The 11632-nt window shown below is 41.4% G+C and overlaps 1 protein-coding gene across 1 annotated transcript; it reads right to left on the reverse strand.

Moving 5' to 3' along the window:
• Window positions 1–211: 211 nt before the first annotated feature.
• Window positions 212–10661, reverse strand: LRIT1 (leucine rich repeat, Ig-like and transmembrane domains 1). The gene is made up of 4 exons (XM_010165875.1): window positions 10487–10661; window positions 7489–7955; window positions 3675–3980; window positions 212–1197 (listed from the first exon to the last, which is right to left on the reverse strand). Exons 1-4 carry the CDS (start codon window positions 10606–10608, stop codon window positions 212–214), a joined length of 1881 nt encoding a protein of 626 aa, XP_010164177.1. The 5' UTR covers window positions 10609–10661.
• Window positions 10662–11632: the final 971 nt, after the last annotated feature.

Genomic DNA, 11632 nt, shown 5'->3' on the forward strand with positions numbered 1-11632 from the left:
CCATTATCATAGAAGCTTTTGACGGGTACAAAACAGCAAACCCCAAGTGGGATGAACAACATGTCTCCACAAAGCTTGGGCACCATCTACCCTCTTGCATCCTCCTCCAGAACATCTTGGAGACAGAAGCATTGATAGCTTGGGCTGCAGTGCTGGAGCAGAGAGTCGTATATACAGCCACGTGCTTTCCACCTAATGAGTCTAGTTTTTATCAGCAAAAGTATTCATTAGGTTGCCCCTCAATCTTTGGTATTGCTTCTGAGTCCACGCTGGATCGGGCAGACAGCAGCCTGTTCGACTCATCAGGTGTATGTCTAGTCAGGTATTCTCCTTCCACACCTTTCACCTTGGCCCCAGGAGACAGGCTTTCAAAGGTGACATAGGACTCCTGAACTTCCTTGGGTTTCCGCACAAAGCATTTTTTGCAGCGCCTCTTCAGTGCTCCGCAGCAGACCACCAGCGTCAGAGGAACAGCAATGACACAGGCCACGCTGATGACAACCACATTGATGAGCTTCTGGGTCCCCCCTGCGCTGGCAACTTCATCTGTGGAAAATATGATGCATTGCTCCTTCTTGGGGATCAGCCCTTTCACGCAGACACACACAATGTATTTGGTCTCTGGCAGCAGCCCATGAACAGTAACCTTGGTCTTCCCTGGCTCCACATTGATCCGCCGCATGTCTCTCTCTCCAAAGACAGCATAAAGGACACTGAACACTGTTGTGTTCTTTGCCAGAGGTGCCTTCCAGACCACGGTGATACTCTGGTCAGTGTCTCCTATCACCCTGACAGACCTCACGATTCGCTCTGGCTCCTGCTGACCAGTAGGTGGACTCACCAGCAGGTTTCTGGGGTTGCTATCTTGTGCCACATCTGGGAGGAGGAAGCTCTCTCCGGTGACCGCTCCAGCCCCCAGAGTAGGCACAGTGGAGGTGGTGATAACATACCTTGCCACTAGCTTGTCATTGTAGGCAGCTGCCTCCATCCCACTCACCTTCCCACTCCAGGCACCTTTGGCATTAGAGTTAGGGTCATCCGTGCTTTCTGAGTCGGTGATGATAAGAGATATGAACGCCTCTGTTGCTCCCAGAAAATTCTTTGCTTTACAGATGTACTCTCCAGAGTCGAGGTAAGAGACTACAGGCAGGCCCAGAATAGACCAGCTCATCCCATCACTGGAAATCTCTTGGTGAACTGCAAGGAAGGAAAAAATGAAAAATGAATAGGCAATAATCAATAGAATTAATAACATGTTTTGTAAAATATTAAGATTCAAACAGCCAAATGTCTGCTCAATATAGTAGAATCATAATTTGGTTTTGCCACCAAGAACATTACAAAATCAAAGTAAATCCAAGAAAGGGACATTAACGCTATAATTAGGTCATGTTCAGATTTACACAGACCAAACATATGTGAAGTATTTGATACTATTTCCTCCCAACTGACATACAGTTTGAAAACAAACCAGGAAATATTCTTCCATTAAAAAGAAAACCAAAACTTAAAAGCTCTTACATGGGTACAATACTTTAAGAGTGGAAGGAGTAGGCAGTAACACAAACTATGTTGAACATTAGATGTAGTCCTCTGAGTTACAGAAAATACAAACAGTGGAGTTTTTTTTCCAAAAACCATATATGGCCTAGTCTAGAGTATATGGAGAAAAACAGCTGAAAAATAATATCCCTTTCACTGCTAAATTAGTGCAGGTTTTCACACTGAGCCAAACACAGGGAAGTGTGATCACTTACCACTGAACGATGTGTACACAGCTGAGTGTTGATTTTCTCACCTGGTTTACCAGAAGGCTAAAACTAGCTTTTTATGCCTTTTTCTGTTTGTGCAGAAAAAAAAAGAGCCAGGATCATGCAGAAGGGTGAAGCACCTTCTTTACTATTTAACCAGCTTCCTTAGGACGAGCACAAGTACTGGCCCTGCACTTTCTCATTGATAGATAAACCAGGGGGATGTCTGAAAGGCAAAGGTAAGACAAGATGCAAACTTTTCTCAAGCCCTCATGGGGTCAGGATCCTGTCTTGGCAACCAGGGCACATTCCAATGGCAGTGAAATACAATGGCAGCAGAAGTTACTTTTTCAGTTTAATTATTTACTGAATGGGCATATTAAAAAACATAAAGCTACCGGTGTTCCTATGACACTTCCCCATACATACAGACTGTGGGCTGTTTGTCACTCCTATTCAGAACACCAACATTTCAAACAGTCACATTATAGCATTGGCACAGAAGCTGCCATTGCTGAGAAATAATGTATATTTTCAGCCAACAATTCATTGAAAGGTGCTGAAGTCTGATTTAATGGGGCACACAAAACATCATTCTCAGTTGTAGCTCAAAGTAAACTCAACATACACTTTCAGGAAAGCATTCTCTGTTTCATTTTTGTTGTGGTTCTCTTTCGAGTGTAGGAGGGATGTACGATGGGTAGACATTACTATGAGAATCAGCTCTGCTACATCCTGCACATCATGCACAACAGAGCAATGACTTGTGCAGAGCCCAGAAAAGGATATTTATTACAAGTCGTTCTACTGCTGTGAAAGCAAAATACTCTCTCCCCTGTTTCTGTGCACTGAGGAGCCCAGTAATCCTTTGAAGATCAGACCCCATACTTAGTGATTTATCTGCTGAGTTTAAACCCACTGTGAAAGTCAGGGCCAGGCCTAGGAGACAGCATTCAGGGGAGGTTGGAAGGATGAAGGTTCAGGTCCTGATCTAAAACTTCTAGGGCAAAAAGCTAAGGATGACAGCCTTGAGTGCAGCAATGGTTTCGTCCCTAAATTCCCTAAACATTAATTGTAATTTGGGGTCCACTCGTTCTTGTGAATGGAAATGAAAACATGATCAGTCACAAAAACAGTGGTTGGTTGAAGGCTTCTCCTACAAGAGAGGCAAGCACAGAAGAGGGACCTGGTCAGCATTTCTCCCACAGAGCATTTTCCCAAGAGACCTTGTCAATCCATCAGAAACGAACCATTTCTTGGAAGCATTGTCACTGAAGTATCGTATTCTTCAGCAGTTTAGTGGCTCTTTTTAAATATATTAGCAATGTTGCATGTTTGCAATCTTTTATTTCTTTGCCACAGCAGATTTGAATCCCAGTTGAATTCACATCAGACACCTCTCTGCTAGAGATGTTTACTAACTGATTAATAGTAGCTCATCATTACTCGCAAAGACCATAAAATAATTCAGTGGGAAGCCTTTTCAGTGACTGAATAATTGAATACCTAGCTAACCAACCTAAAAAAGCCTCTTGCTACAGCTGGACATACTTCATTTCTTCAGCTTCAACAGACTTGCAGAAAACCCCTCAACTCCTCTCATTACCACCACAATTGTTATGAAACAAAGCAAGACCAACTTTTTCCACATGATAGTATACATTTATCTGATGATATTTATATCAACATGTAAGTAATTTTTTAGTCTATAGAAAATCACAGTGCTATAGTGAATTACACACAGTACTTTTGTGAATTATAGTGAATCTTAGTTTTGCACCTCTTTCTTTTTTTAAGTCTTTTATCAGTAGGAAGGATCTATTGACATAGAAGCTTCCACTTGCTGTACAGTCTGTAGAAAATAAAGGTGCAGGTCCCTGTCATTCATTCTATGTGTACGAGGAAAGCTTAAACCAAACCTACCTGTGCCATTCAGTTGAGCACCATCAGCCCTTCTCCAGCTGAGCTCAGGAATGGGCACCCCCGTTGTCCCACATCGCAGTAGCACAGTGCTGCCCAGGATGGTCTTTACTTTGGCTACAGAAGTATGTACAACGGGGCTTTGACACTTCCTTAGTTCAACTTGGCTGAAGAAGACTCCTGCAAGGCTCCGGGGGGTGAAGCATTTAAGCCTGGGCTCAATGAATGCTATATTAGGAGACTGGAAATTTAGGAAATGGACCATTTCATACAGACTGCAGTCACATACCCAAGGATTGTCTTGCAAGCCTGTCAAAATAAAACAGAGAACAAAGCTACTCCAACAGCAACTTTTGTTTCTGCCGCTTTTGTTTCTATTTTTCAGCCGGACAAACCATGATAGGCTCCTAACCTGCCTGGCAAGGACTGCCTGTGCCTATGCAGGGTATGCAGGGAGGGGACAACAGCCCCTCGCTGCTGTTGCCTGAGCTCGATGGAGCCCATAGTTGCCAGCTAGTAGAAGAGAATAAATATGACTTGCTAAGGTATCTCAAAATCTGGAACTGCAATCATATTCTTTAAGTTCAAAGCAGGGTTATTCATATCATGAAAACACCATTATTTATGTACGTAAAGAAGCAAAACAAGCAGTTATTATAAGCACATTTGGTTCCAGGATGGAAAAACAAGTCGTCATGGGGGAGGATTGGTTTGTTTTGGGGTGTGGATTTTTTTGGTAAGAAGAGACTATGCAGTCTCTTCCTTAGACAGGCTAGGAAATTCTTCTCACAGGAGATTATTAAAACATCAGCCAGATTATTAGGCCAACTGTCAGGCCTGCAATAGGTACAGGTGATTCTACTTGACTGTAAGAGTTCTCTTCCAGCCCTGTTATTCTAAGGGTTTTTTATTAATTTAGTAATCAGTTGTTTTTCCTGAAATGCTAATTTACACTTGATAAGATCAAAGACCTGTTTTAAGTAAATTGTAGAATATACATGTTATGGTATAGCAAAGAAAATAAATAGGCATTAACTATATTAAGAACATACACATAGAAAGGGGTATATTGAAGCACACACTCCTGTTTCAGAGTCACAGAATGTTTCTCTTTTTCTTTTTTGTGATACCTCAGTGTGCACTTACTGAACTCAAATACTGAAAAAATGAGACATTATTAAAAATAGACCTGTGAAGATGGTACTGAAAAAGCACAATTGGAACTAGGGCAATGCAGGAACAGAAGTTGCTGCATTCTGATTAAATCTGTGCCACCCTGCTTACAAATATTTGCATTCACCTGTCCTATGGAAAATTTATGGTCTCTAATAACTTTAGCCAGCATGGCTCTGCTCCCTCCAAGGGGGCTTCACCTCCTCTTTTCCACAGGCAGCCCAAGAACATGGCTCAGGGCTGGCAACTACCTGAAAGTAAGAAGTACTAATACTCCTTCGATTCCCAGCAGGAGGAAACAACAGCTGCCCACCCTATGATGCCCACTCTTGCTGGCCCATGGCATGCTGCAGCAGTTGTCATGCAAGTAGCAGCTCTCTAGCAAGAACCAAGTTTTGACAAAAGCACAGAGGGTGCACCACAAGGCTCCATGAGCATGAAGGAGCTGCTTGAATTTGCTAGAGTCAACAGAAACACGGGGTCAATCAAAAGCCCCTGAGACCTGAAATAAACTGTTTTAAAGACTGCTGAAAAATCTCTTGCTGAGACCATTGCATACCATCCTACTCAGGCTTGGAAAAGAGTCTGAAAGTGGTGGACCTTGGTGGGAGGGCATTTCTTATAAATTAATGTATTAAAGTTAAGAGGACTATAAAGAATGAAAGTTCTTTATAATGAAATGAAAGTTCTGAAAGTTTCATGAAAATGAAAGTTCTTTATAATGAATGAAAGGGAAAACGTGGGCCCTCTCCAGAAGGCAATTTTTGCTAGCAGCTTCACTTCATGCTTCTGACTTCATGCACCAGATAACAATTTATTCCAGATTCCTTGGCGGGTGCCCCAGCCCCAGTTGATGCCATGGCACCCCCAAAGCCCCAGTGAGTCCTTTGCTGCCCTGCACAGCACAGTCCTGTGGGCTCATGTGGGCAATCCTCACGTACCAACACTTGCAGCCTTGGCACAGACTATCAGCCAGCAAGCTACCACTGAAAGTACTTCTCCTTGACGTAGACTACAGGCAAGGGCTCTGAAGAAGAGTCACAATGGTGATCTGTAGACAAAGGAAGGGATTGGGTTGATTCTTTATTATTCATGAATTTCTTTATGCTTCCATGAGAAACAGTCATGGGCAGAGTGAAATGAAAACATGAAAACATGCAGCTGTGTTCTCCCATTCTGCTCCTGCGAGGGACATTGTTCTACCACAGACATGCATTTCACATATCTGGTCCCTGTGGGTGTTACCAGGATAGGGCCTAGGAGCTGGAGTGTCAATACATTACCGTATTAATCTTAGCATTATACTTATTTGTCTACATGAATTTTTTAGAATCCTGGCATAAGCAACCTGTGCACAGCTGGCTACGTAAACACCCAGGTTGGCCATGAGCATCACAGAATAACATTTTTACATTTAACTTGACTCTAAAAAATAAAGAAAGGAAAGAGTATGATCTAGGTAGTGTCTTGCCATGCCACAGATGAAACAGGCAATCCCAAACAGCTAGGTTTAGCTAAAGAACTTGATACTGCATCTGGCAAAACAAGGTGACGAAACACCTCGTCCTCTCCTGATGCTAATGCAACCTTAAACAACATCTGCTAAGGACACTAAAAGCTTTGTAGGTGGCAATTTGAATATTTTTAAAGTCCTGAGTCTCTTTCTGCTGCAATCTGGTTTTAAAAACTTTACCCCCATAAATTCATCCAGAGAACAAAGAGCAATGGGTACTTCACAGAGTGAGAGAAAAAAATGCAATGTGTCTGATGAGATTCTAGGCAAGTGCCTGAACTCACATCTGTGGCTGTAGAGGAAGTACATGTAGATGCACACACACCGCAGATCAAAGAGAGTCAGTGGAGCTGGGTCAGCTCATAGCAAGCAAAGACAGCAGATGGCAACAACTCTGAACCATCATCAACCTGCTGTGGATTTGAACCAGTGCATGATGGCTAAAGGGCTGAGTAGTAATCCCTTGAACTAGTAAATGTGCTTGAAACCTCATCTGGGGATACTGCAGCCAAGAGGATTCACAACAGTCATCTGTAATATGCCCTCTGACACAAAAATGGACAACTGCCCCAAAACTGTACTTCTGAAGAGCCCAAAATTGTTACCAAAAAGTGGATTCTTGTAACTCTATAGTTGCCCTTGAAGGCTTTGGGGAGGCTAGGGTTTAATTTTGTGTGAACAGATATAAAAAGCTCTAGAAAGAGACAAACTGTCAGTCCTGACCCAGATTTTATGCTCAGTGATGGTTTTATTGCTCTTTAATTTGACATAATAAATATCCGTCTTTTTATTTAATGCTGCTTAAAATGGATCGATTCCATAGTAACTGTTATTAGAGAAGAGCACATGAATGATGTGGAGCTCTAATCATATTTGTATTTCTGTCAAAAATGGCAGTTTTGTGTTACAAAGATTCAATCAAGTGATGACATTTATGGTGCAATAAGCTGGGTGTGGGGAGCTTGAGGTGAGTTTGTTAATATGTAAATGAAATTGCAAACCTTCTATGGGGTATTAAATTGTACACAGCAGTGTACTTGCTGTGGTAACCACAGGGGGTGAAAATGCTGCAATAAGATGCAGAGCTCTTGACATTTGTGCTCCCTGCAAAATGACAGGCACTTCTCTTACCTAGGATGATCTTGGAGTTATCGTTGGGGAAGTAAGGAACTGCCTGCAAGTTGGCCCAGGTGGCAATAAGAGCCTGAGGAAGAGTCATCAGCTTATTGCTAGACAGGTCCAGGTATGTGATATTCTTGACATAACGAGCAGCATCTGGAGGGACTGAGGTAAGTTCGTTGTTGTGTAAATCCAGAAGCCTTAGCTGTGGCATGTCAGACAGCGTTTCCCAAGGGAATGATATTAAGTCATTTCCATCCAGCCTCAGCTCCTGCAAGCGACGAAGGCCCTTGAAGGTGATCCTGCTGAGGCTGGCCAGGGAGTTATAGGGCAACCAGAGGTACTCCAGGTTGTGGAGCATGTGGAAAGCCTCTCCTGGCACCCTGCGGATGGCTGTCTTTTCTATCCGAAGCTTGGACGTATCTACAGGGATGTTCACGGGAGTAATGGTCATCTCCGGGTCATTACACAGCACTGTCCTGGTGGGGAAACACAAACACAGATGTGACTTTCTTGATTTTGAAAAGGTTGTGAAACTTTATTTTAATACTAGATTTTGATCTGCCTTTCTTTTTTTTTACAAGCTTTCTTTTTGTCATTTCCTACTTGCTCCTAATCTCTACATTATCACCATAAGTACATCAACAGGCAGTAATTCATACGTGCCTTTTGACTTCAGAGATTGCAGTGTTGTGCCTCTCCTGAAATGGTGTGGTTCTGAGTCTGGCCCATATAGTGTTCCTGCTCTATTTTTCTTTCAGTTTTTTTAGAGTACCTACGATAGACAGCATGCACAACAGAGGATTTTAGTGTATGTTAAAACAACAGGATTAATAAATGAAACAATAGAAGACATATGAAAAGAAGCCTTACTGACATGTGGGATGGCAGGAAGTAATATAGATCAAATACAGCACAGGATCTTTGGTTCATGAAATGAGGATAAGTCAGCTAACAACTCACTGGAAATCAACTACAGCAAGCTCTGCTTTACTATGAAATTGTCTGGAAGGTGTGTACAGATGGCAGTGGTCATACCACAGGTATGTACAGTTATGAGAGTGAAAGTGCTGAAAATTAACTCTTTGGAAAATGTTATACTAAAAGCAAGGCAGATTTATGTGTCTGAAACATTCCTTCCCATTTCTAATCTCTAGAGGTCAAATCATGAAAACCCTATGCTGTATTTTTGCAGCCTTTGTACAAAAAATGTTGACTTTGAATTTGCCAAGTTGTAAGATTGTAGGTAGCCATGAGGAACAAAGGGAGACAAAATAGGTCTCTCAGATTGCACTTTGATTTGCTTATCAGCAAGGAGAGAAAGGCAAGTTCTCAACAAAACACAAAGCCACCTTGCAAAAGTTAACAGGTTAGATAGGCATGTCCCACTCCACATGCTAAACAAGGTACTGCTAGAAATGTAATGTGATCAGTCAAGTAACATTTTCTTATCACATCACCTGGCTGATAAACATAATATTACAAAGCTGCCAAAAACAGATTGGTTTTGGCTGAAAGCAATTATTCTTCCACTATCAACAAAACCAAATAACACTGCTGAACTGCTCGTGCAAATTTCCCAGAGTTAAATGTTATTTGAGCCTATAGTGAAATTGTTAATTTATAATCAGAGCATAGTACATTACTCTCATCCAGCACTTTTATTGTGGCATTAAATCCTGACCACCTTCAGCTGAAAGCTGAGATTTTGAGGAAGAAGAAAAATCTAACAAATAAGAAAAATCCAGAAATTTTCTTTCAATAAAATATTTTTTTTGTGTAGGCAAGACATAAAATTTTTGATACCAGAGACATTATGGCAGTAAAACAGTGTGCTTCTCAGAGTGTCCCTAGACTATGTCAGTGACCACTAAACATTTAATCTATGGGATAATCTCCTTCTACTAGAGAGAAATAGGAATCATAACGCAGAAAAAAGTTGACATTATGCTTCTTAAGGGAGTAATTGATATTTGCTTTATTATGTATCTTACCAAAACACACTACAGGTTTTTCCAGTCACTTGAGAGGAAATTCCCCTGAGAACTGTGACATTTATGGAGCAATAATTGTCTCTCCCCCTTTTGCACTCCCTTTTAACAATTGCAGACTATTTGTGTCTCTACCACACTTCTTACCAGGAAAGTTTCTGGTATTAAATTTATAGCACCATAAAAGAGATAAGAAAGTAGATCTATTTCATGGGGATCCCAAATATAGGGGACAGCCTATCATTTCAGTACTGTGGTCCTGTCCAGAAAAAATGTCTTCCAAAGGATTTTGCAAATACTGTATCTCTGTCACAAAACAGCCACTACTGTGAACCACACCTTGTAAAAATGTAGCCTGTATTTCATTAAGTCAGATCATTACTTTGTGATTACCCTTCAGAAAGACTTTTTTATTACAGTTCTCCAGAGAAATGTCTGTACATGGTGTTGCATTCAAAAATGGATGCCCTTCTGCTCGTCTTCTTTTTTAACTGAAAGTTTTCAGTCTGAGAATTATCTTATTTTATTTTTTTAATAATTATTATCTATTTTTTTGGTTCATTCTCATCTCGAGACTATCACTTTGCCTAAAATATCCAACTGAAGAAATTTTTTAAAATGGAATTGTAGTTTTTGGTATCACAACATAAAATTAATCTAGTTACACTTTAGAAACAACCCAGCAGAGCAGAATAAAGCCTTTTAAAAGTTTCAGCATAAAGGTAAAAAACTGCAAATGTTGTATAAATTTTATTCCCTTTTTGCCACTGCACCAGTGGTAATTATGTCACTTCTGTTCTCACAGAGATGCCCAAACGCTTTCTCTGAAATCAGCTTACTGCGTTTTCAGAAGCTAATCCTCTGCATACAGCTAGAGCACAAAGCAACTGGAAAAATAACGGACATGAAGTCTGGATGCAATATTTTCTCCTCCAAGCACCCTTATAGAGGAGAAGAAAAAAAAGTCCCTAACACCCAGACAAAGAGCGGCAACCCGCTTGGGGAGAGTATCGGCATACCTGGCTTTCGTCCCTTCGCCGAGGCTGTGGAAGGCGCAGCTGCACTGCGATGGGCACGAGCAGCCTGCCCGTGGCAGCCCTCCGAGCGTTACGCAGCAGAGCAAACTCACCACGATCCACATGGCTACCTGTGCACGGGAAGGACACCTGGGCACCAGACAGCGTGGAGGGTTTCGGCTATTGTTTCATCCATTGACTGGTCACATCTTGTTAACTCCCTTTCGTTTTCAGCCACACTGTGATCTTCCAGTCCTCGCTGAGTCCATCAGATAAAAAAGGATAGGCAGGGATTAAGGATGGGGACTTGAGTTATTTTCATGAGGGTGCTTATTGCTTCCTGGAACTGTACTGACAGCATTTCTTCCCTCAGGGAGCCATATCAAAACACCCTTCTTAGTGTTTTGGGGGTCTGCATCACAGGCAAGATAACCTTTATCTGACCAGGAATTACCAATAATTTACTTTCTCACAGGGAATTGGGAATACTTAAAATCAGTTTCTTGTGCTAATGGAATGTAAACCTCCTATATAAGAAGACTAAAAAAATATATAGTGACACTATTAAAAGGCTTTACTTTCTTTTAAAAACTCCTCATTTGATCAAGCAATTGTTGAACTGTTGGCAACATGCCTAATATTAACAAGCAATGAATAACCCAGTAAATATGCACATATTTCAGTCTATATCAGGGCTAGCACACATCTTGCAGAACTGAGCATTGTGCTCTGCCTTGCTGATACAGCAAAGCCCAGACCAGGGATCATTTTTGGGAGCACCACCTGATGCAGGGCCATGGACAGCTTCAGGAATGCTAAGAAAACCTCAGCTCTGTCTTAAGGACAGCCCAGAGTGAGTGTCAAATTATTTTTATGCACTCAGACAGTTGTTTCTCATCTATTAGCAAAGGCAGACATAATTGCAAAGCTGATGGACCACCCACATTTTCAACAGTCTTCATCTGACTCCAAAGAACACAAAACACGTGAGAAAAATATGCACAAATATAAAGCTAAGAAGCTGCTGCTTGAGATGGAAGCACAATTCTATTCATATTAGGAAGGACATCTCATGTTTATAAAGACTATTATTTTCTGTTGAATGTGAAAGTATATAAATCATTCACACTATACATGTGCAACACTCCC

The sequence above is a fragment of the Antrostomus carolinensis genome, unplaced genomic scaffold (assembly GCF_000700745.2).
Source record: "Antrostomus carolinensis isolate BGI_N321 unplaced genomic scaffold, ASM70074v2 scaffold11324, whole genome shotgun sequence".
Classification (NCBI taxonomy): Eukaryota; Metazoa; Chordata; class Aves; order Caprimulgiformes; family Caprimulgidae; genus Antrostomus; species Antrostomus carolinensis.

Bases quoted from the DNA above. Each gene is read 5' to 3' on its own strand.
- LRIT1 (XM_010165875.1), bottom strand. From the start codon at position 10,608: ATGTGGATCGTGGTGAGTTTGCTCTGCTGCGTAACGCTCGGAGGGCTG. The intron at 7,956-10,486 runs GTATGCCGATAC...TTTCCCCACCAG, and splicing joins GGCGAAGGGACGAAAGCCAG to GACAGTGCTGTGTAATGACC. The intron at 3,981-7,488 runs GTAAGAGAAGTG...TTATTTTGACAG, and splicing joins TAACTCCAAGATCATCCTAG to GCTTGCAAGACAATCCTTGG.